Consider the following 26,259-nt stretch of genomic DNA (forward strand, 5'->3'; position numbering starts at 1 on the left):
GCGAGATCCTGTCTCTCTAGAAAAAAAAAGAAGAAGAAGAAATAACAGCTCTTGAGAAAAACAAGCACTACATAAACTGCTGCCTTACCTTCATGATTCTATATAAACGAATAGCTGAGATTTTTCTCTTTTCATCTTCGTCTTCCAGGCCTTCTTCTGCAGCCTCATAAGATCATCATTGCTACCATGAGCATTGCTACCGCCTTTTCGGGAGGTTTGCTTGCAAAGGGAGCACAGAAATGAGATTGCACTGGAGGGTATGAGGGGTTGGGAGAGTGGGGCTGACCTTTACACTGGAATGGAAAACCTACTTCTCCACTGTGAAAGGAAGGAAGGGCAAATAAGTATGGATTCCTGTAAGTTTGTACATTTGAAAGTGGGAAAATGATTGTTTTATTTGGAGCTGAGCCCTAGAGAGGTAGAAAAGAGTGTTGGATTAAAGAGAAAGATGATATAAAATGAATTCTTGAAGAATAGATCCACTCCTGTAGGCAAAGTAACTGGGTAGAGAAAAGAGCAAGCTTGCTGAGTGATTCTTGGGTCTTTGCTATGGTTGGAAGCCATTGCTGGTTTTGATATTTGCAATGGTTTTGTGATTTTTCTCCCCCCAGCTCTAGAGGGAGGGATACGGTTATATAAGAGGGTTTTCCCCCCTCCCTAGGAAGAAGGGTAGGGTTGGCTGGGCACAGTAGCTCACGCATGTAATCCCAGCACTCTGGGAGGGAGGCCGAGGCTGGGTGGATCACGAGGTCAGGAGATCGAGACCATCCTGGCCAATGTGGTGAAACCCCGTCTCTACTAAAATATAAAAAAGTGCCCCGGCGTGGTGGTGCACACCTGTACTGCCAGCTACTCAAGAGGCTGAGGCAGAGGAATTGCTTGAACCCAGGAGGTGGAGATTGCAGTGAGCTGAGATCGCACCACTGCACTCCAGCCTGGCGACAGAGCAAGACTCTGTCTCAAAAAAAAACAAAAAGCAACAAAAACATACAAAAAAAAGCAAAACAAAAAAAGAAGGATAGGGTTATATAGATGGTTAGAGTCATCCAATCATGTAAAACTCAGTTAATTGTGATTTCTCACTGGGAATAATTGCAACAAGACCTTCTCAGCCTTAAAAAATTGTATACAGAATGTAATCTAACTTTTTTATTTCTGAGACTTTCATTAGTGGGATGCTCTGATTGTTAAAGTGACTGCTCTAGATTCAGTTTAACAAGTTTTTTCCTAATGCACACCACAGTGTTAGGCTCTGCCATCTTTGAAAGTTAAAATCCTTGCCCTAAGCAGCACCTGCCTGTGGTGAGAATGGTACATGCTATGAGAGCAATGTGCACCCTGTGCCAGGGAAGCACTGAAATGGTACCTTCTCCTGAACAGGCTGGTGGACAAATTTGGGGTTGTCCTGGGACTCTGCCAGGAGGGATGACTAAAGTAGTCAATTGCCTTGGAACTTAGAAGATCCATTGTTTAAATTCATTTTTGTAGTAGAAAACAGTGCATGGTGGCTCATTCCTGTAATCCTAGCACTTTGAGAGGCCGAGGCAGGCCAATTGCTTAAGTCCAGGAGTTCGAGACCAGCTTGGACAACATGGTGAAACCCTGTCTCTAAAAAAATTACAAAAAAAATTAGCCAGGCCTCGTGGTGTGTACCTGTTTTCCCAGCTACTAGGGAGTCTGATGTGGGAGGATCACCTCAGCCCAAGAAGGTTGAAGCTGCAGTGAGCCGTAATTGTACCACTGCACTCCAGCCCAGGTGACAGTGAGACCTTGTCTCAAAAGAAGAAAAAAAAAAAAAAGAAAGAAAAGAAAAGAATGGCTACAGTGCCAGGTCAGACCATAAAAACCAGTGAAAATATTACATATTTTCAGTAAGAAATATTTTTAAACAGTATTGTTTAAACACTTAGAAGTTAAGAATTTTTAAGCATGATACTCATTTTGAATGCTAGGATTGAGAAGATATTATTTCATTGGTAAAGTAGATTTCAGATTTTGTAGAGAATTTTTGAATTTTTGTAGAGAATTTTGAATGAGTGAGTGCTTTTAAGGGCTACAGTCAATGATTCTTTTATGTTTAACTTGTTAGAAACTTCTGACTTTATTTTTTATTCGTGATGTACTTTTTTTAAAATGTGGTATTACCAGCTATAAATGAAATAATGAAAATGAATGATTTTGTGTATTTATTTTGGGAGTAACTGATAAACATTGGAAAAGAGTGGGCTGAAGGAAGGAGAGGGCAGTGAGAACATTATTGAATCCCTATAATAAGTCGGATACTGTACCAGGTACTTCCATGCATAGTCTTAACAGAATCTTAGTAAATGTAGGTATCATTGACATCCCCATTTAACAGATGAGAAAAGTCATCACTAAAATGATTTGCCCTGAGGCAGCTGGCTAGTGTTGTAAAAGTCAGGCTTTAATTTTAATTCTTTGGCTTCATTGCCTGTTGTTGTTGTTGTTGTTGTTGTTGTTTTTGAGACAGAGTTTTGCTCGGCCACCCAGGCTGAAGTGCAATGGTGCAGTGTCAGCTCACTGCAACCTCCACTTCCCCGGGTTCAAGCGATTCTCCTGCCTCAGCCTTCCAAGAAACTGGGATTGCCAGCACACGCCACCACACCCAGCTAATTTTTGTATTTTTAGTAGGGATGGGCCACGTTGGCCAGGCTGATCTCAAACTCCTGACCTCAAGTGATCCACCCGCCTCAGCCTCCCAAAGTGCTGGGATTACGGGCATGAGCCACCGTGCTGGCTGCCAGTGTTCTTTGGAGAGAGAGAGAGAGAGAGAGAGAGAGAACAATAAAATTAAAAGGTTTTATATGTGATTTTTTGTTTACTAGCAGAAAGGCAGTATTGAGAAATAAAGTGGGATTTCCTGCATTGGCCAAAGTCTGGAGCAGTTGTCAAGGTGGTATGCAACAGTGGTGTATCTACTGTTGATACGTGAGATTCATTTGCCCGGTAGCAATATTGATGGAGGTGGGTGGTAGGGAGGAATATCTGTGAGCTACCTTGAAAATTCAGGGTTTGCAAAAGGTCTCTCATTTGTTTGCATCGTCTGAGAGAGATGTGTTTTCAGTGATTGAATGGAACTAGAGAAGTGTGTGTATATGGATATAACAGATTTTTGTTGTTGTTTAGGCTTAAGTTAATTGCTACCCATAACTGAGTTTTCAGTCTTTCAGATACTTGGGATGTCTGTGAATATCTAAATAGATAAACATTGGGATAAGAGTTTTGAGAGGATATATTTTTTGATAACTATATCTGTTTTCAGAAATACCTTTTGGACATGTGGAAAATCAACTCGGTTAATATTTTATAAATGAATGGCAAATATAGATTTTTAACACAAAGTGTAAATCTAAGAGAACATAAAAAGGGTTTATGTATGTGTTGTATGTTGGTTTGAGGGAAAAAAATCATACTAACCATTTTATGCCTCACAATTAGTCCTAGAAAGCTCTTCAGTCATCTCAACTAACCACTTTTTTAAATGTTTCTAGGTCATTGAATCTTTGGGAATTATTATTTATAAAGCACTGGACTATGGTTTGAAGGAAAATGAAGAAAGGGAATTAAGCCCTCCCCTAGAGCAGCTCATCGATCGCATGGCCAACACGGTAGAAGCTGACGGCAGCAACGATGAGGGCTATGAGGCTGCAGAAGAAGGCCCGGAAGATGAAGAAGATGAAAAGAGGAAAATCTCAGCTATTCGGTCGTATAGAGATGTCATGAAGGTAAGGCAGCGTTTTATGCAGTACTTGTTTTTTTTCAAGAGTTACTATTTCTTCTTTTTTTTTCCCGCTGGAGAGATGGTCTCACTCTGTCGCCCAGGCTAGAGTACAGTGGTGGGATCATGGCTCACTGCAGCCTCTGCCTCGTGAGTAGCTGGGACTACAGGTGTATGCCACCACACTTGGCTCGTTTTTAAATTTTTTGCAGAGATGGGGTCTTGCTGTGTTGGTCAGCTTGGTTTTGAACCCCTGGGCTCAAGTGAGCCTCCTGCTTTGGCCTCCCAGAGTGTTGGGATTACAGAAATGAGCCACTGTGTCCAGACTGTTATTTTTTAAAAATTGAATGGTTGACACATATCTGTATTTATTTAAAAATAGTAAAGAAAGAATGGTGATTCCGCATTTAATAATAGTTCCCAGACTTGTCAGCAGCCTGAACATGGACATTTGTGATTGAATCATAACTCAAGAAACCGCTTTTAGATATTATATGCCCCTTATCATTGCATATCATGTGTCAGCTTGACTGGGCATTATGTCTTCAGTTGACCTCTGTATGGCCTTTTTCTAGAGTAAATAACAACTGTGATCCACTTACCTACATGAAGATTTGGCATCTCAAGTATAACAACTGATTGTTTTAGGTTTTCTTGACTTACCTAGTGGTATTTATATGTAATGAAGCAAGTTTGGTTGGTTATACTTAATTTTTCTCTTTTAAATTTTGCTGTGTACTTGAAGGTCATAAAATCTACCATGCCAAATGTGCAGAGATTAACATCAAACATATTTGTCAAATTAACCATAAAAGCATTCTGTTTTCAGTTACTTATATATGATATTTACTAGGTTTTATACTTATATATGATATATATACTTACATATGATATTTACTAGGTTTTATAAGCAGTGTCAATGGTGTATCTCTTATTTTCCAGCTTTTCATAAAGCGTTTCAGAGACAGGAATATAGAGGCACTGTGACAATGGTAGTTTTCAAGTGTGCTGAGTGCCCCGTTCCTTAGGCCTCCTTCGATGGTACAACTCTCAAAGACTTTGTAAAGAACCATACAAGTTATTATTCTTAAGAAATTCGGATATCTTATTTAGTTCTTTTAAGATGTGTAGTGCTTCTCATTTTAAATCAACAGGCTATACACATAAAATACATATAATACACAAACAAATAGAAATTTGATGTGTTTTATTTATTTTATGTTTTCTAGATGTTAAGGTTTATTTTTAAAAAATATGTAAACATACTTAAAGGCCAGTTAAACTTTCTGCAGACCACAAATGACCTGCTTGTTCTGTGGAAGACCATTGATAAATAGTGATTGAAAACATGAAGAGTAAAAGGTTTTACATTAAGAAGCAAAACCACTCATACATCTGAAAGTGAGCTAACAGTATTTTGGTGGTGTGTATGTTGGCGGAAGTATGCATAAGAAGTGGTGAAAGAGGAAAGGAACACCTACCTAACCAACTAGATCTGTAAAATCAGCCCTGACACCAGTAATGTAACATGTCATAGCCAGATTGCTGTCTTAAACTACAGGTTTGGAAGATGAGGTCCAGAGAGTAATTGCAATTTTAAAGTTTTTATTCAATGACATTAAATATCTTAACTTATAAAAAATTATTGGATATTTAGAAGTTTGAAGGGATACCTTTTATTTTTTAATTTGAGTTACTGTGGTTCCCTAACTTACTGCTATCGTTATATGAAAAATGAATAGTTAAAAGGGTACTTATGAAGACAGGTTATTGGCTTGGCATGGTAGTTCACACCTGTAATCCCACCACTTTGGGAGACCCAGGTAGGAGGATCACTCGAGCTCAGGAGTTTGAGACCAGCCTGGGCAACATAATGAGACCTCGTCTCTATTTAAAAGAAAAAAAAAGGCTGGGCATGATGGCTGATGCCTGTAATCCCAGCATTTTGGGAGGCCGAGGCAGGTGGATCACTTGAGGCCAGGAGTTCAAGACCAGCTGGCCAACATGGGGAAACCCTGTCTCTACTAAAAAAAAAAGTACAAAATTAATCAGGTGTGGTGGCGTGTACCTGTAGTCCCAGCTAGTCAGTAGGCGGAGGCACGAGAATCTGTTGAACCTGGGAGGTGGAGGTTGCATTAAGCCGAGAGCGCACCACTGCACTCCAGCCTGGGTGACAGAGCAAGGCTCTGTCTCAAAAAAAAAAAAAAGAAAGAAAGAAAGAAAAATTTTTAAAGGTTTTATAGATTGAAGGAAAACTGAAGATTACCGATTCTATTAGAAATTTTATTGGAGAATATCACAACCTTACCTGTTGTTTCTTGGTTTCCATGCTAATCAAAACTGACCCGTAAAATTCTCCACATCTGTAACTGTTCTAAGTGTTCCATGTAGCTGAATGAGAAGAAAAATAATTGCTGAAACATTTTACAAGTAAATGGACATTTTAAAATACTATAAAACCCATGATTCCTCATCATATAGTGCAGATATGAGTTTGTGGTTTGGTTAGCAGGTTGAAAACCTCAATTCATAAATTGACTCATTGTTTACTTTGTCGGAAGAGAAGACAAGAATTATCTGAAGAATTGTAACTCTCCTTGTTTGAAGTAGAAATGTGAAACTAAGTTTGATTGATACAAATAATGGGATGTTTAAGAACTCGAAACAATTTGTTTTCAATTCTTAGCAAGCAAGATCCTCTTTAATGTGTAACTTTTGTCCTGGATAGTCTTTTATTCCAACTAATCTATTAATTTGTTGTGTTTTAATATGGTACATTGTAGTTGAAAAATGCCTTTATATCCCCCTTCTATTACTGGAGCCTGATGATAACACTGTGAGGTAGATTGGGCAGGCATTCCAGTGCCCGTTTCAAAAAGTAAGTCAGGGGAAGAGTAATGTTAGAGTGGAATGCCAGCTTCAGAGTTTAAATCTAGAATTATTTATCCAGTATAATGTCTCAACAATAAAGGTAAAATATCAGCCAGGGTGGATCACTTGAGCCCAGGAGGTTGAGGCTGCAGTGGGCAGTAATGGTGCCGTTGCACTCAAGCCTGGGTGTTACAGTGAGATCTTTTTTTGTTTTGTTTTGTTCTGTTTTGTTTATTTTTTAAAAAGGCAAAATATCTTCTCTGACAAACACAGAAAATGTGTCACCAGCAGACCTTGACTAAAACGTCAGGCAGAAGGCGGTCCACGTCCGGTGGAAATTAGTATACGTCAGGCAGAAGGCAGAGTCCACGTCCGGTGGAAATTAGTATACGTCAGGCAGGAGGCAGTCCACCTCCGGTAGAAATTAGGAGATGCAAAAGATTTGAAGAGCAAAGAAAATTAAACATGGGCCGGACACGGTGGCTCACACCTGAAATCCCAGCACTTTGGGAGGCCGAGGCAGGTGGATCACTTGACGTCAGGAGTTCACGACCATCCTGGCTAACATAGTGAAACCCCATCTCTACTAAAAATACAAAAAATCAGCTGGGCGTGGTGGCGCATGCCTGAAATCCCAGCTACTTGGGAGACTGAGGCAGGAGAATGGCTTGGACCTGGGAAGCAGAGGTTGCAATGAGCCAAGATTGTGCCCCTGCGCTCCAGCCTGGGCGATAGATCAAGACTCCATCTCAAAAAAAAAAGAAACATGAAAACAAATCTAAATGAATATTAACAGCAAAAAATAATAATGTCTTACATGATGTAGAATATATTTAGAATTAAAATATATAACAGTAGCATAAAATTGTGTGGGAGTAAGTGGAGTTAGTGTTCTAAGACCTCGGCATTGACTGGGAAGAGGTTAAAGCACTAATTTATTAGTGCTAACCTTTATTAAGAAAGCCACTAAAGCCTAACCTTTATTAGAAAAGCCACTAAAAATAAATAAAAGAATTTGTAAATATCAGGCCAATAGGGAAGGGGGCAGGTGAAGCTAATAAAATTACTGGTAATCCAAAAGAAGAGATGGAAAGAATTGAAAAGGAATATAGAACAGGGAAAACAGATAGAAGATGGTAATTGGACACCGAAATATATTGGTGATTACATTAAATGTGAATATTCTAAATGTATACTGCTCAATACAGTAATTACTAGCCACATGTGACTGTTAGTCACTTGAAATGTGTTTCGTCTGAATTGACACGGACTGAGAGTACAAAATCTATGCTGGATTCCAAATGCTTCGTACCGAAAAAAGGATGTAAAATGCCTCGTTGACCGGGTGCGGTGGCTCGTGCCTGTAATCCCAGCACTTTGGGAGGCTGCGGTGGGCGGATCATTTGAGGTCAGGAGTTAGAGACCTGACTACCATGGTGAAACCCCGTCTATACTAAAAAGACAAAAAACTTAGCCAGGCATGGTGGTGCATGCCTGTAATTGCAGCTACTCGGGAGGCTGGGGCAGGAGAATCACTTGAACCCGGGAGGCAGAGGTTGCAGTGAGCCAAGATCACGCCAGTGCACTCCAGCCTGGGCAACAGAGTAAGACTCCATCTTGGAAAAAAAAAAAAAAGAAAGCCTCATTAATAATTTTTGTATTGGCTATAATTTGAAGTATTACAATAATGTATATTATTGTATTGGGTTAACTAAAATCTATAATCAAAGTTAATTTCACTTGCTTCTTTTTACTTTTTTTGATGTGGCTACTAGAAAATTTAAAACTACATACACGGCTCACACTGTATTTCTGAGGATTGTACTAGCCTAATACTCTAATTTTTAAAAGACACAGATTTTTATACTACATTAAAAATACAAAATCCAGTCATATGTTGTTTACAGAGTAGACACTATAAATAGGACATAGAAAGCTTGAGTAAAAGAATGGACAAATACAACATTCTAACCAAAAGAAAAGTATCACAGATATTATTTTAATATAAAATGGACCTAAAGGCAAAAAGCATTACTAGAGATAAAAAAGGATGCTTACTTATAAAAAGTTCAATTCACTAAGGAGAAATAGCATTCATAAATTTATGTGCACCTAATAACATAGCCTATAACAGTAGCATTGAACAACATTCAAACAAATAAATCAAAACTAAAAGGGGAAGTAGACAAATTTACAACCATAGTGGGAGGTTTAAAATACCTCTCTTAGTATCAGTACAAATATAGAATGTTTAGACAATGAGAATGACAAACCTGACTTAACATTAATAGGACATGCCACCCATCCACGGCAGAGTACACATTCTTTTCAGGTATACATGGAACACTTAAAAATTTCTCCATATTCTAGGACTTAAAGCAAGTCTTTTTGAGGCGGAGTCTTGCTCTGTCACCAGGCTGGAGTGCAGTGGCTGGGATCTCAGCTGCAGGCTCCTCCTCAGGTTCCGCATGCATTCTCCTGCCTCAGCCTCCCAAGTAGCTGGGACTACAGGCACGCCGCCCAGCCCGGCTAGTTTTTCCTTTTTTTAGTAGAGGCGGGGTTTCACAATGTGCTCAGGATGGTCTCGATCTCCTGACCTCATGATCCGCCGATCTCGGCCTCCCAAAGTGCTGGGATTACAGGCTTGAGCCACCCAGCCTGGCCTAAAGCAAGTCTTAACAAATTTCAAAGGGTTAAAATTACATAGGAGATGTTCTGTTACCATAGTAGAATTAAGCCAGATATGAATAATAAAAAGATTTTGTTATTTCCACATATACTTGGAAATTAAGAAACTACTTTTAAATGCCCGAAGAGTCAAAGAGGAAATCACAATGGAAATAAACTGAATAATAACGAATGCCTGGATGCAGACCAGGCTCAGTGGCTCATGCCTATAATCCCAGCACTTTGGGAGGCCAAGGCAGGTAGATTGCTTGAGGCTAAGAGCAAATATGCTGCATAAAGGGGTGATTCACATCCCGGGCAGGACAGTGCAGGACAGTGTGAGATTTCACCATGCAACTCAGAACAGCATATAATTTAAAGCTTAGGATTTATTTGTTTCTGGAATTTTCCATTTAATATTTTCGGACGCAGTTGACCACAGGTAAATGAAGCCATGGAAAGTGAAACTGTGCATTAGGAGGAACTACTGTACTTTAAATCCTAATAATTGCTAAGAAGAAAATGCACAATGCAGTGATTAAAAAGTAACAGAGAGGCCAGGTGCAGTGGTTCACACTTGCAATCCCAGCATTTTGTGAGGCCGAGGTGGACAGATCACCTGAGGTCAGGAGTTTGAGACCAGCCGCCTGGCCAACATGGTGAAACTCTGTCTCTACTAAAAATACAAAAAATAGTCAGGCATAGTGGTGTGAGCCTGTAATCCCAGCTACTTGGGAGGCTGAGGCAGGAGAATCGCTTGAACCTGGGAAGTGGAGGTTGCAGTGAGCCAAGATCACGCCACTTCACTCCAGCCTGGGCAACAAGAGTGAAACCCCATTTCAAAAAAAAAGTAACAGAGAAATTAAAGGTGAGTAGTGCATCTAGAAAGGACAAACGGGGAAGACATTCTAAGCAGGTGACATTGAAATCAACACCTGGAGGGTGAAGAATCAGCAAAAAGATTGGTGTGTTTTAAAGAAACAAGTCTAGGATTACCAAAACAAAGTGGCAAGAAGAGCCACAAATGGGATTTGAGAGGTAGGTGTGAGCTATAGATGATGAAGGACTTGAGGAACACAGAAGAGATTGGGATTTAAGTTCCGTGGGAGTCACTGGCCCTCCCATACCTGGGACATTCTTTTCTTAGGTCTGTGCATGGCTCACTCCAATCTTCATTGAGCTCTCCGCTCTGGTGCCACCTACTGACCAGTCTTTCCAGATTATCGCCCCTCCCCACCACTGGCCTCATTTTCTACCTCTCACCTGCTTTCTTTTTCTCCTCCTTCTCCTCTTTCTTTCTTTCTTTCTTTCTTTCTTTCTTTCTTTCTTTCTTTCTTTCTTTCTTTCTTTCTTTCTTTCTTTTCTTTCTTTCTTTCTTTCTTTCTCTCTTTCTCTCTTTCTTCTCTCTTTTCTCTTTCTCTTTCTTCTCTTTCCTCTCTCTCTCTCTCTCTGAGTGCAGTGACGTGATGGCGTGATCTCGGCTTACTGTAGCCTCCACCTCCCGGGTTCAAGCAATTCTCCTGCCTCAGCCTCCCAAGTAGCTGGGATTACAGGCACCCGCCACCATGTCCAGCTAATTTTTGTATTTTTGATAGACACGGGGTTTCACTATGTTGGCCAGGCTGGTCTCAAACTCCTGACCTCAGGTGATCCACCCACTTCAGCCTCCCAAAGTGCTGAGATTACAGGCGTGAGCCACCACACCTGGCCTATTTTTCTTAATAGTAGCTGTTATTCCCAACGTGTGTTTTTGTGTGTGTGTGTGTGTGTGTGTGTGTATGTTTAAGGGTCTGAGATACCCATTACTAGTTTTGAGAGGAAGAGGACATTGACTTGCTCAATACTGTATTAGTCCTTTTTCACACTGCTGATAAAGACATAAGCTAAAACCGGGAAGAAAAATAGGTTTAATGGACTCACAGTTCCATGTGGCTAAGGAGGCCTCACAATCATGGCGGAAGTCAAGGAGGAGCAAGTCATATCTTACATGGATGGCAGCAGGGCAAAAAAGAGCTTGTGCAGGGAAACTCCCCCTTGTAAAACCATCAGATCTTATGAGACTTATTCACTGTCATTGAGAACAGCACGGGGAAGACCTGCCCCCATGATTCAGTTACCTCCTACCAGGTCCCTCCTACAAAACATGGGAATTCAAGATGAGATTTGGGTGGGGACACAACCAAACCGTATCAAATACTGTGTCTTCTTTCTGCCACAGTGCCTGGGACGTAGTCGGCACTTGGTGAGTATTGTTTGAATGAATGATTGGATGCTTTTAAGCAGGGGATGAACATAATCTAAATTACATTTATAAAAGATTTTGCCTGTCAAGTGGAGAACCGTGTAGATGAGTGAGAGAGGAAGTTAGGAGTCCTCTAATGAAAGAAAATGGTGGCTGTGACTGTGATGATGGTGGAGGAGATGGAGAAAAGTAGAGAGCTGTCAGGTGGTATATTTTGAAGGTAGAAACAAGACGACTCACTGATGGATTGGATATGAGTGGTATGGGAATAAAGAATAATTGGCCGGGCGCGGTGGCTCACTAATCCCAGCACTTTGGGAGGCCGAAATGGGCGGATCACGAGGTCAGGAGATCGAGACCATCCTGGCTAACACGGTGAAACCCCGTCTCTACTAAAAACACAAAAAAATTAGCCGGGCATAGTGGCGGGCGCCTGTAGTCCCAGCTATTCGAGAGGCTGAGGCAGGAGAATGGCATGAACCCGGGAGGCGGAGCTTGCGGTGAGCTGAGATCGTGCCACTGCACTGTAGCCTGGGCGACTGAGCAAGACTCCGTCTCAAAAAAAAAAATAATAATCAAGAATGACTCTCAGCTGGGCATGGTGCCACACACCTGTAATCCCAGCTACTCAGGAGGCTGAGGCAGGAGTATTGCCTGAGCCCAAGAGTTCAAGACCAACTTGGGCAACATAGCAAGACCCTATATTAATGGGGGAAAAAAGGATGACTTTTAGAGTTGTTTGAGCTGTCTTTGTGACTTCTGAGTGGAAATGCTAAGTATATAGCCATACGTTTTCAGCATTAAAGGGCTGGCCTGAAATAGGGATTGAGGAGTTACCAGCCTACAGGTGGCATTTAAAGCCATTAGACTAGACAAGGGCAGCTACAGTAAGCAGAGGATACCCAAAGATCCAAGACTGATCCTTCAAAAACCTCAGCATTTCAGTTTAATTTAGAAGTCTATAGTGGAGCCAAGAGGAGAGACAGATTTATAGAACAGGTTACATAAACCCGTCCTCTCTTTTTAGAGATAAATGGAAACCCAGCAATATTAAATAACTTGTCCAAGGTCATATAACCTAATTTTGTCTCCCAACTCCTGATGTCCCTTTTCTGTAACTATGAAAATGATTTTGTTGCATGCTTACTGTATACCATGCTCTATGCTTTAAGTGCTTTAAGAACATTATTCTCTTTAATATAAAGCTAATTACATTTATTTTAGAGTAGAATGGAAAAGAACTTGGGCTCCAAAGTCAGACTACCTGGTTTCGGTTCCGTTTCTGCCATCGACTAGCTGTGTAACCTTGGGCAAATTACTTACCTGGTCTAAATCTCAGTTTCCTGATCTCTAAATTGGGTTTTTGCAAGGGGCCCCTTGCAATTCCATGTGAATTTTAGGATCAGCCTTTCCATTTCTTAAAGAAAAGCTGTTGGGATTTTGTTAGGGATTGCATTCAATCTGTTGATCACTTTGGGTAATGTTGTTGCCTTCACCATATTGTCTCCCAACGTATGAATACAAGATGTCTTTCTGTTTATTTAGGTGTTCTTTAATTTCTTTTACAATATTTTGTACTCTTCAGTGTATAAGTCTTACACCTCCTTAGCAAAATTCCTTAGCAAAATTTCCTTAGCAAATTCCTTAGCAAAATTCCTTAGCAATTCCTTACAATTGATGCAATTGTAAATGGAATGATTTTCTTGACCTCATTATCCAATTGTTCTCTGGCCGTGTGTAGAAATACAACTGATTTTGTGTGTTAATCATGTATTCTGCAACTGCTGAAATTGCTTATTAACTCTAGTAGTATCACTTTAGATTGTCTGTGTGTAGGATTATCATATGTATTTTAAAAAGTGTTCTTTAGACCTAGCTATTACCTTTACACCAGTGTTTTTACAGTTGCAGTTTACAACCAGTGAATGGGTTGTGAAATCCCAACAGTGAATGTGCAAGTTTTGTTTTGTGAAGCTTTTGTATGTATAACATGCACATATGCATGTGTTTGTGTATAATATGTAAATATATATAAATTTATTTCTTACTGTGGATAGCATTTGAAAACTTTGAAACCCAGTGGCTTTATGGCATTTCATTATGTAACTGGAATATAAGATGAGGGTAAGTTACATAAGGTAAAGCCTTAGTAGTTGTCTTTCATTACCTTGAATGGCAATTCTGTATTGCAAGGTGTTTTCTAAATACAAAAATAATTGAGCAAAAAATATATGTTTATTAGTGGCTCTGTGAGTAATAAACTTGTGAGATTTCTGCTTTTAATGCTTCCGGATAAATCAGTTTTTAGCTTTTTTTTGGTACTGTGAAGAAGGTTTCCTATTCATACAAGAGATATTTTCTTGAGAATGTATTTTATGAAAGATAGTGATCTATTAGATTGTATAAGATGCTTACTATACATGAAAACAAAAAGCCACATTATTAAGGATATTACAAACTACAAATGTCATTTATTCTTTAATTAATAGAAATTATTAAAAATAAGATGTATATTTTTAGTTATTGTATTAGTGTCCCGTTTGCTGACTGTAGTAAGAAATTAAGAGAACTTACAGCTTGTTAGTGCAAATGAAGTGCTTTAAAATGTAATGATTGTACGTGGATACAAAATTATTTTATAGAAAGATAAAATTATTCCTGTGTATGGGCCTCTTAATAGGATGTCTTTCCAGTCTGATACACTCAGTGGTGTTTGATTTTTCTAAATTGCTTTGCATAATATTAAGTTGCACATTTTACCCACAAGTAGTTGTATGAGGATTATTGTGAACTATGTATGGTAAAGGACATCAGGGCTGTAGGCAGCACCCGTGGCCTTACTTTGCCCTCTGCCCTCTTTCCTCCACTCCCCATCTACTGATGAGGCAGCTTCCCTGAGGTCCACATGTTCTGTTGACATTCTTTTTATTTAACTATGTAACAAAATTGAACATGTATTGGAATGAGCCTGGCTTCAGAACAAAATTGAATGTGTATTGGAATGAGCCTGGCTTCAGAACCACATGTTTTGTTGACATGCTTTTTATTTAACTATGTTACAAAATTGAGCATGTATTGGAATGAGCCTGGCTTCGGAACAAAATTGAACATGTATTGGAATGAGCCTGGCTTCAGAACCCCTTAGGGACTGACTGTGTTTGAATTCTCCTTCTCCCTCATGGTAACCATGTGACTGTGGACAGTCAAGTCATGTGACTCTCTTAGCCTCAGTTTCTTTTTCCATAAAATGAGGATAATTCAGCATTACATTGAAGAGTAAATGGTATTATGTCATATATATGACATGTCAGATACTGTAGCTGGCATGATAATTGCTTAATAAATGGTAACTGTTTAAAAACTGGAGCCATCATCAGTACACAGTAAATGGTGGTTCCCTTTCTGTTCCCAACCAAAACTTTTACATATGTCCTATCATTTTCAAATTTACTAGAAGCTAATTCTAGTAAACTCATCTGTGCTGTTGGGTCTGTTAGTTAGTGGACCACTTTTCCCATGTAATTGTGTAGACTTTACAATGGTCTTGTGGTACATGAAGCCCTGGATGATGGGAATTGCCTGGCTGTCTAGTATGAAAATACAGATGTAGGGGTGTGTCTGTTTTTTTGGGGTTTTTTTCCTGAGATGGAGTCTCACTCTGTCAGCCATGCTGGAGTGCAGTGGCATGATCTCCGCTCACTGCAACCTCCGCCTCCCAGGTTCAAGCGATTCTCCTGCCTCAGCTTCCTGAGTAGCTAGGATTACAGGCATGTGCCACCACGCCCAGCTAATTTTTGTATTTTTAGTAGAGACAGGGTTTCAGCATGTTGGTCAGGCTGGTCTCGAACTCTTGACCTCATGATCCACCTGCTTTGGCCTCCTAAAGTGCTGGGATTACAGGCATGAACCACTGCGCTCTGTTCGTGTCTGTTTTTAGGTACAGAAAAAAACCCCAAATATTAACGAAGCACCATTATTTTATTTTCCCCTTCTATAGTTGTGTGCTGCTCATCTCCCTACTGAATCAGATGCACCAAATCATTATCAGGCAGTATGTCGTGCACTGTTTGCAGAAACAATGGAGCTCCATACATTTCTAACCAAAATTAAGAGTGCAAAGGAGGTGAGTACTACTGCTTTGATATTTATTGGCACTGTTTGATTGGCTTGGCATGCATTTGATATTTATTGGAAGAGAAACCTAAATTTTCAACATTGTCCACTCTATTGTTTTAAAAGATTTATTACCATCCTTTAGATGAGTGCTGAAAGTCATTTAGGAAAGAAGCAACTTAGGTAAAATTAAATCTATTCTATTAGAATATCAACAGTGTGAACCGTTTAAACAGATTTTCATACAGATTCCTTGCAAAAATGGAAATAGATGTTACTGAACTAGTTCAGTCCATTCCCATGTGACTTGCTTTCCACCCCTCTTTCTCTTCTGTCCATTCTGAAATATGTTGGGACCTCTACCAGAAAGGGAGAAAGGCTCAGAAAAGAGGTGACACTCACATCTGATCATTTGTTTTATTTATTATTTATTTAAAAGGTGAGTCACCATGTGTTACATAGGTGGTTGTGAAGATTCAGTGAGATCTTATGTAAAATAGCACAGCATCTGGCGGAAAGTGAGAGCTCAGTACATGTTAGGTAATGGATATCTATATTAGGGTTGTCCAGAGAGACAGAGCCAATGGGATATATAGATATATAGGTATATGAAAGGGGCCAGGTGCAGGCTCGTGCCTGTAATCCCAGCTACTTGGGAGGCTCAGACAGGAGGATCACTTGAGGCCAGGAGTTCAAGATATATGAGAGGGGGTTTATTAGGAGAATTGGCTCATGTCATTATGGAGGCTGAGAAGTCCCATGACAGGTTGTCTGCAAGCTGGAGACCCTGGTATTCCAGCAGCACAGCTCAGTCCAAGTCCAAAGACCCAGGGTAGGAGAAGAAAAGTATATCCCAGCACCAGGAGGGAGAGAGGCCAATTTTCCTTCCTCTGTTTTTATTCTATCCAGGGCCCCAGCCAAATGGATGGTGTCCAAATGGATGGTGTCCACCTAAACTGAGGGCAGCACTTAGTCCACTCAGACTCACACACTAGTATCCTCTGGAAACACAGTCACCTAAATACATACCTAAAAATAATGCTTTACCAGTTCTCTAAGTATTCTTTAATTCAGTCAAGTCAACACCTAAAATTTACTATCACGGTATCCTTTCTTTTATAACTAACATATAAGGTTTATCAGAAGCACTAGGCTAAAACTTACCATGACCCACAGTTTGGGGAAGAACACATGCTGGATATGTAAGCAAGAAAGAAAAAACTAAACTATTTGCCCAATAAGATGTACTTAGCCCTGGTAATAAGTAGGTGATGGATGTCTCAGGCAGATCACCCATAATAAATCACCCTTAAATAGATCCGTTGTATGTATATGAATAAGAGCTCTTAGCATCCCTCCTCTGCTCTGGCTAGGGTACTGCTTATAGTCCGTCTTTTTATGATAGGGCAATGAAAATCTTTGCCTTTTTCTTGTTTTAATTTTATTAAATTGGATCAAGGAGGAAAGTTGTCAACAGAGTGGAAAAAAGGTGAATTATATGTTAAGAATAAATGTGTGTGTGTGTGTAATGGATTAGCTGTTCTCCTTGAGCAGAACCAGAAAAAGTGGGATCTGATTAAGAGCTTCAAAGTGAACATCCAAAGGCATGTCCTCAACTAGGTTTTCTCAGATAGTAGAAAAGATTACTTTTTAAGGCTGTCATTACCTTTCCCAGCTTGTTAAGACTGAGATTGCCTTCCCCAGAGCATTATTTTTAGGGTGTACATGTACGATCCTGTGGGGTTAATAGAAGAAATTAAATGAGCTCTTGAAGTCCTTCCAACACTGGCATTCTTAGAAACTGTTTTTGGCCGGGCGCGGTGGCTCAAGCCTGTAATCCCAGCACTTTAGGAGGCCGAGACGGGCGGATCACGAGGTCAGGAGATCGAGACCATCCTGGCTAACACAGTGAAACCCCGTCTCTACTAAAAAATACAAAAAACTAGCCGGGCGAGGTGGTGGGTGCCTGTAGTCCCAGCTACTCGGGAGGCTGAGGCAGGAGAATGGCGTAGACCTGGGAGGCGGAGCTTGCAGTGAGCTGAGATCCGGCCACTGCACTCCAGCCTGGGCGACAGAGCGAGACTCCGTCTCCAAAAAAAAAAAAAAAAAAAAAGAAACTGTTTTTGAGCTTAAATAGAACAATATTAGTATTTTTACTACTCTACTGCAGTGAGCATTTAAAAAATGTTTGCTCTTGATCCGTTTGCAGTTCCAAAGCGTGATGATTGGATATTCACACTTGTGTGTGAGATGTTCCTTTTTCTAAACATTGTTCTGTCAGCACATTACTCATCTGATGTAAAAAAATATAAATTTTTTTGCTCTTGATTAAAATTTTGCTTTGCCAGATATGCAAACACACTTTCAAAAAGAGGTTCAAACATTATTAAAGTTTATTTAAATAAAAAGCTGACAGGTGGAGTGAAACTGCTGTGTGGCAGTGCCTGCAGAAACTGGCCAGGCTGACCGAGGTTGGGCCCTCACATCTCTCACGACCCACAGGCTAGGACACCACCCCAGCCACATCTCTCACCCTATCACCACCCCAAGGCTAGGACTTTATAGGCATTAGTTCCATCCTGTTTCGTATCTCCTTCTCCTCTGTTCCTACTCTGTTGATCTCCGTATCACCCTTTCCCAGTATCCTCTGGAAACTACACTCCATTTTGAAAAGAGTCCCCTCAGGCTCTTCTGACACTTGTTCCCTTAAGGGTAGTGCTTTCTCTTGCTTTCCTCATGTGGGAAGCTGGTCTTTCCTCTACATCTCCCTGTTTTGATTGGGGTGGGTTTGCTAATATTCTGTCTGTCCTCTGCTGCCTGCCAGTAGTCAGCCTTCGTCCTCGTTGAAACACCCTTCTTCCTTCGAAGCTCCTGTCACCACTTCTCTCATTTTGAGTGATTTCCTAGACAAAGAAAGCACATAAATTGCCTATCAACACTAAGGTTTCAGGAATGTAAGTTTCTTTTACCTCTACAATCTATAAGGTTTTCTTGAAATGATAGAACATCTTTATACATGTTAGTTTATGTATGTAAATGGTTTCAACCTTTTCTCAAAAATACTGTTTTCACACTAAAAAATACTATTCGTTAATTTGACTTTTTTCTAAAGATCCCAAAATACTTTAAAAATATATTTTAAGACTCACTCTTTATACCTATGAGTTAGTGTGTACCAAGTGGAATTTTTGAAACAATAGGCTCTGATTCAACAAAATTAAAAACTGGGTTATCAACAATGTTTCAAACTACCTTATATCTATGTATATGTGTGTGCATGAGTGCATATAAATTGGGGTGGAAGCATAGTGTCAGAACATTTGAGCTCAGTTGCTGATAATGTATCTGATTTGATAGTCCAAAAGTACTTTAATTATACTAAATTTCTTATATGCCAAATTGGCAATTTATTAAAATATAAAATCTACCATCTGTTTTCCAGTGTTATACTTGTTAAGTGTTAAGTGCATTTACTGAACCTGGCTACTTTATAAAGCAGAGCGCCTGGTTCATCATCTATTTATTTTGAAAGCAAATTTGTTTATTTTCTAATCCCTTTCATGGTGTGATGATTTTCTTCTTAAACAACCAATGAGCTCCTTTAAGGTTATTCTTTGAATGATAAAGATTTGGGTAGGCCTGCTGTTACTTTGTCTCTTAAGCAATGTGATATCCTTGAAAGTAAGTACACATTACTGTGTCTCCTAAGCAATCGGATATCCTTGTAAGTTAAGTATAGCTGGAGGCACTGTCTAAGCAATCCATTGAGTGCATCAGGTTGTATGAAAGAAGAGCCACCCTGCCCTGCTGCCAGTGACACCACCATATTCCAGAGCCGTACCGCAGGGGTAGCTGGTGAGCCTGGGCTGTGCTCAGGGGGCAGTTACAATGTAAAATTTTTTATTGGAGAAAATGAAATTGTGTTAATGGTAGTATCCTTTCATCTATTGTGGTCCAGGTAATTTTTTGATTATCAGTCCCCAGTTTTGTTATTGTTACATAAAATTATTTATCATTACCTAAAACTTTAACCCCTGCTACTTTACTGTGTTATATTCATACAGCTCCTTTATAAAATGCCTTCTCTTCCTTACTCCATTTGATTCTTGTAACGATTCTGTGACTCTTTGTAGATTAGTAAACTAAGGCTTTGAGAGATTAGAGATTCACATAGAAGTAAGTTCTCAGTGCTGCTAACAGCATTTTCATCCTCATCACACCCTTCAGTCCAGCAAAGGTGTTCCACTACATAGAAGTTATTGCTGCTTTCCTCTAAGAGTGTCACATAAAATACACTGCTGGATGAAACTAAAGAGGGAGTTCCGAAGAACACGGAGATAGATACTTTGATGTAGGTTTCTGAGCAGTCTTGGAGACAGAATATGTGAGTCAGAGAGACTAATATTTGGCTTTGGAGAGAAGAGGGTTTATGAGGGAATGTGTGGGCACGCACATGCTGGTGTTAGGGGTTGATGGTCCTGCATATGCACATAAATGGGATGGGGGGTACCATGTAAAGTTCAGGTATGAAATAAGAGGGGGGCCAGGCACGGTGGCTCGTGCCTGTAATCGCAGCACTCTGGGAGCCCAAGGCAGGAGGATCGCTTGAAGCCAGGAGTTCAAGACCAGCATGGCCAACAAGGCAAGACCCCGTCTATTAACTAACTAACTAACTAACTAACTAAATAAATAAATAAAGAGGGAGATGTGAAATGGGAAAAGATAGAGTATCATAGAAGTGTCAAAGGCTGAGATAAAATAATTTTAAGACTAGAGAGCCAGTTGATTTTTTCTGATGCTTTCCTAGCATGGTCTAGCCATCATTGCTCCCATGTTGAGAGTGTGCAGTATGCTCGCCAAATTCTCCAGTAATACGTCGTTTCTAGTGGGGGTATGATGATATTATAGTAGAAACTGGATGTATCATAGAAGTACACTGGGTTAGAAGAATTTTTTGAAAGCTTTCTTTAAAGCAAATAACTCATTTTTTAATTTATTTCATAATTTGAAATATTTATATTAACACCGATCTTTTTTAAAATCCCCTTGATTGGTGAATCATACCATTCATTATTCGTGTAACCTCTTAAAATCAAATAGCATTTGCAAGACTTCTGTTTCCTCATCTTTAAAAATGGGGAGGAAGGCCTGGCGCTCAGTGGCTCAATTCTGTAATCCCAGCACTTTGAGAGGCCGAGGCCAGGTGTTTGAGACCAGCCTGAGCAGCACAGCAAGATCCTAAAATCCTGGAATCCTCGCTGCTTGGGTGGCGGAGGCAGGAAGATCTTTTGAGCCCGGGAGTTTAAGGCTGCAGTGAGCTATGATCTCACAACTGTGCTTCCGCCTTAGTCATAGAATGAGACCCTGTATCTAAAAACATAAAAATGGGGGAGGGGGCAAGACATGTTAAGCTTCCATCTAGTCTTAAAATTTTATGCAGAAAATACAATTTGTGTGACTAAATTTTTTGTTGTATTTATTCAACAAGCTTTTCCTCATTTTTGTTATCAGTCTTATAGTGTAGGCAAAGTGTATACAGATAAATAAGTCCTTTCCTGGTAAAATTTTCTATGAAATTATTGTATACTGTTTTATTTTATATCTTAAATTTGAGATAGATCTTACAGAAAAGCAGTTCAATGTTGTAGATAAATTAATCAAAATTGAGGATGCTGTAGGCCTTTTAAAAACACAAATTTAACTTTTTAAAATTGGTAAGCTAGCTGTAACATTCAATACTGACATTACTACTATATTGATGTCAGTATAGGCTAAAAATAAAATAATTTTCACAATCTACTGGTAGAAAATCCTTGTACAGAATAAATTCCTAATGCAGTAACATTAGTCATCAATGAATGAACAGTGAAAATAATTGCGCATTGTATAGCATGTGTTCATGATATCGCAGCAAGAACTTTATAAGGCATGTAAAATAGATTTTTAATGTCCTAATTTCTGTTCTCTAGATTATGTACTCAAAGTGATGAAAATTTTCTCTCCTCTTGCATTTTCTTGCATCATTCATACACATAAACATCACCCAAACTAAGTTAGAATATTTCAAACATTTTGATCTTTGAGAGATAAGATGTCTAATATCGTTAACTCATCTTGGATTTCTTCAGCAGTAGGCTCCACAGGTGTGGATTGTCATTTCTGATTATCTGATTATAATGATCTTTACACTCGTCTCAAGTGTGGCTGTACCTGTGGTGCTTAATTAGTTTCTTCACATATTAAGTGCTTCTTATAAATGTTGTCTTCATTGACCCTTTCAAGTATGATTCTTCACTCACACCCTTCATACCTCATCTGAAAGGACATCTCCTCAGGCCACCCCAGACACCTTTATGTATTCAGCACACACTGCCTTTTTTTTTTTTTTTTTTTTTTTTTGAGACAGAGTCTCTCTCTGTCTCCCAGGCTGGAGTGTAGTGCTGCAATCTCAGCTCACTGCAAGCTCCGCCTCCCGGGTTCCCGCCATTCTTCTGCCTCAGCCTCCCGAGTAGCTAGGACTACAGGTACCCGCCACCACACCCAGCTAATTTTTTGTATTTTTAGTGAGACGGGGTTTCACCATATTAGCCAGGAATAGTCTTGATCTGCTGACCTCGTGATCCACGTGCCTCAGCCTCCCAAAGTGCTGGGATTACAGTTGTGAGCCACCGTGCCCAGCCTGCCTTTTTTGTTTTAATCGCATTGCCCTGTTATCTCTTTTTTAGCAGCCATCATGGTCCGTAGTTGTTTTGTTGGTCTCTTTTCTTATTCATTGATGTCTGCCACTAGAATATAATCTCATTGAGGGCAGAGACCTTTTCTCTCTAATTCACTGTTATATCCCAGTGTAATGGGGACTCCGTAGATATTTGATCATTGTTAAGTGAATTAAATAATCTGTGGTTTAGCTATTGTGGTCTAGTTTCTCACCATCTGTCTTGCATCTTGGTCCCCTGATGCTCTTCAATTATCTCCAGAATGCAGAGCCTCCCTCATGTTCTCACTGTGTCTACCTTACCCTGCCTCACGCAGTGGTTTGACATCTCTTGCCTGGGCCATGACAAACCCTCTAATGTTATTTCCCTTTTCATGACTTCTTGATACTTGTAGGTGGAAAGTGTAAACCCCTTAGCATGGCATGGGCAGCTGTTCACAATCTGGCGCAGTTCTGACCTCTCCAAGCTCTTGATTGACCATTCATCACCGCCCCGTGCGTGCTGATTCTACCTACACTTCCTTCATTCCCGAATGTCCAGGGCCTCTGCACTTACCTGAAATGTCCCTTTCCCCTCTTCGCTACCTAGAAAATGTCTACTTCTCCTTAAGACCTCACTCAAATGTCTACTATTCTGAATTGCTTTTTTTGATCAAAGTCATTCTTTTTTCTCTATGTTCATTCAGTGAGCACTGCACTCTGGCGTCTTCTGTCTCTTACAACAGTGACACTGTGTTGTAATTACTGTATACTTACGTCTCTCACTAGACAGTGAACTTCTTAAGGGCAGGGACCATGTTTATAGTGGCAGCCCTGTCATAGATTTAGGGACCCAAGACAGTGTGTCTTGCAGTCTTGCTAGGTATGTTTCCTTTGCTGCCTCCTAAGCTTAGGGTGACACTGGGGCATCCGTCAGTGAGATTAAGGTTTTTTAACCTAGTAAATATTAACGTTGGAGTCTCCTAAGCCCTTAACTTTTTTTTTTTTTTTTTTTTTTTTTTTGAGACGGAGTCTCGCTCTGTCGCCCACGCTGGAGTGCAGTGGGGCAATCTCAGCTCACTGCAAGCTCTGCCTCCCGGGTTCACGCCGTTCTCCTGCCTCAGTCTCTCGAGTAGCTGGGACTGCTGCAGGCACGTGCCACCATGCCTGGCTAATTTTTTGTATTTTTAGTAGCGACGGGGTTTTACCGTGTTAGCAGGATGGTCTCGATCTCCTGACCTTGTGAGCCACCCGCCTCGGCCTCCCAAAGTGCTGGGATTACAGGCGTGAGCCACCGCGCCCGGCCAACATATTTTTATTCAAGAAGAAACAGGAGAATAGAATCAACCTTAAGAGGCCGATTATGGAGTTATCAGGAGCCAGGAGCAGCCAGGAGTGGTGCACAGCTGATGCACACCTGGGCCTCCTGGACACACAGCTGCCTCTTCATGTTCGTTCTGCTCTCCAGAAGTGGGAACCTGAGGGCTGGGGGTTGAAATTGAATGCTGCTTTATCTTCATTCATTTTGAAAAGATTTCGAATGTAATTTATGTACTTGGGGGAAGAAAGATCCAAAGCTTTCTGCAGCAGCTCTAAGCCCAGACAACCTACATCAGGTTTACCAAAAGGCCTATCCTTGTATATAACCGCCGCGTATCTCATCCTTTGTTTATGTTAATACTTTAATCCTTGTGATGTTCTTGTGAATTTGGTAGTATTACCCTTCACCGCCCGACTCATTGTGTAGAGAGAAAAACTGAAGCATGGTTCAACAAACTTTAATAAAGTAGCTGCCCATGATGATAAAAGGACTTAAAATTAGACCTAATTTTTAACTTTGTACAAATAATAGACAGTAAAAGTTGCTCTTGAGATAGGAGGTCAGGATGTGAAGGAGGTGTTTACACACCTTAATGTAGAAGAAACAGTGGAGGAACTTGGGATTTTGATGAAGACTTGACAGAACATAATAACCATATGGAGACATCACAAAGCCTACTGAGTGGAGAGATGCTGGCTGTCAGAGGAACTAGGATCAGCTGGCAGAATCATTTTATTCATACAGGTTATTTAAAATGTCTTCCATGGCTGGGCGCGGTGGCTCACGCCTGTAATCCCAGCACTTTGGGAGGCCGAGGCAGTGGATCATGATGTCAAGAGATCGAGACCATCCTGGCCAACATGGTGAACCCCGTCTCTACCAAAAATACAAAAATTAGCCGGGCGTGGTGGCGTACGCCTGTCATCCTAGCTACTCGGGAAGCTGAGGCAGGAGAATTGCTTGAACTCAGGAGGCAGAGGTTGCAGTGAGCCAAGATCATGCCACTGCACTCCAGCCTGGCGACAGAGTGAGCGAGACTCCTCTCAAAAAAAAAAAAAAAAAAAATTTAAAAAAATAAAATGTCTGCCATATGATGGGTACTACTATGATTAATACTGCTAACGTTTATTCCATACTTACTTTGCGCTAAATGCTGTTCTAAGACTTTATGTGCATTAATATTCATCGAGTCCTCACAGAAGTCGTGTTTTAAGTGCTACTCTTACTGCCTTTCTCACTGTGGGTATGATGGTGAATGAGACAAACGTGATCTCTGCCTTCACAGAACTCCAGAGAGCAGGGAGGACAGTGTAGGAGTAGGTCATCCAGCGCCGTGTTAGAAGGGCCGTGGCCAGTGGGCACAGGGTGCTATGGAAGCAACCAAGGGGACCATGCCCAGCTTCCCAGAAGTAACTTCAAAGCTGAGACCCAAATGCTGAGGCAAAATGGTGGATGGAAAATGCGTTCCAGGCATAGTAAACAGCACACATGAAGGCCAGGAGACAAGAGCAAGCAAGGTAGAAGGGCAGCGGGAGAAATGGCTTCTCCAACACTGGGACCACTGCCTCAGAAACTACTACGCAGGGATACTATACAAGCATCTGATGGGAAGATGCACCAGAAGAGTCCTTGGTTTGTGACTACCCGTGCTCTGAATGGCTTTCTGCCGGCATCAGACACATCTGCTTGTGTGTGTGTGTATCTTCAGTATTCTGACCCTAGATTCTGTGCTGCTTTCACACTTGTTTAGCATATATTACTGAACCCCTCTGTGTTCCAGGTAGTGAGTTTCGGAGCATGTGACAATCTCTAAGTCTCATTGCTCAGGGAGCTCTGTGACACCCCTAATGAGCAAGGCATCGCAGCAAAGAAAATGAACTGCATCCTGGGGAAGATCTTCTTTATGATGCTAGGAATGAGTAGATGGAGTTATAACATACTAAAAGCTAGTCTTTACTTCTTCAGGTTTCAAGAAATAGAACTCCTTTGTTTTAAAGATAGTTTTGCTTTAAAACAGAAATCTTGATAAATCTGTGGCTACTGGGGGGCTTTAATCCAGATGAAGCTGGTGTGAGCGAGGAAGCAGGTCCTGTGCATATAGTCACGAAGTTCTGTACACATGGGATCTGATTTTAATTACTAATGAGGTTCATTTATTGTTTCCTCCCCACTCCAATCCCCCACAAATGCTTGATATGAAACTGTTTTTTCCTAAAAGCAGCAAGAGAAAAGAACTTCAGGGGTATAATTAAACAGGTGAAATGACAACAGTGTTGAATTAAATATTAATTTTTTTAAATGTATAACATAAGTGGGTTTGTTTTTTCTATATTGATGTATTATCTTATATACTTTAACTCCCATTTCTACTTAACTAGCATCACGATAAACAATTTTTATTTATTTATTTTTGTTTTTTGAGACGGAGTCTCGCTCTGTCGCCCAGGCTGGAGTGCAGTGGCCGGATCTCAGCTCACTGCAAGCTCCGCCTCCCGGGTTTACGCCATTCTCCTGCCTCAGCCTCCCAAGTAGCTGGGACTACAGGCACCAGCCACCTCGCCCGGCTAGTTTTTTGTATTTTTTAGTAGAGACGGGGTTTCACCGTGTTAACC

The 26,259-nt window shown here is 40.5% G+C and overlaps 1 protein-coding gene and 1 non-coding gene across 5 annotated transcripts in view; both read left to right on the plus strand.

Moving 5' to 3' along the window:
- The first annotated feature begins 3,485 nt into the window (after nt 1–3,485).
- LOC101011989 (protein spire homolog 1) overlaps nt 3,486–26,259 on the plus strand; it is a 95,673-nt gene continuing 72,899 nt past the window's right edge. For 3 of the 4 annotated variants that reach the window (XM_009192342.3, XM_009192340.3, XM_009192343.4), the window contains exons 1-2: nt 3,487–3,746; nt 15,517–15,642. In XM_009192342.3, the coding sequence (XP_009190606.2) occupies nt 3,618–3,746; nt 15,517–15,642 (255 nt within the window). In that variant the 5' untranslated portion in view covers nt 3,487–3,617. Of the gene's footprint in view, nt 3,747–15,516; nt 15,643–26,259 lie in introns of all 4 variants that reach the window. The other variant, XM_009192339.4, reaches the window with a different exon arrangement.
- On the plus strand, nt 17,830–17,931 carry LOC116271549. The gene has a single exon (XR_004180174.1). It is a non-coding gene; the product is annotated as a small nucleolar RNA U13 (small nucleolar RNA).

The sequence above is a fragment of the Papio anubis genome, chromosome 19 (assembly GCF_008728515.1).
Source record: "Papio anubis isolate 15944 chromosome 19, Panubis1.0, whole genome shotgun sequence".
Taxonomy (NCBI): Eukaryota; Metazoa; Chordata; class Mammalia; order Primates; family Cercopithecidae; genus Papio; species Papio anubis.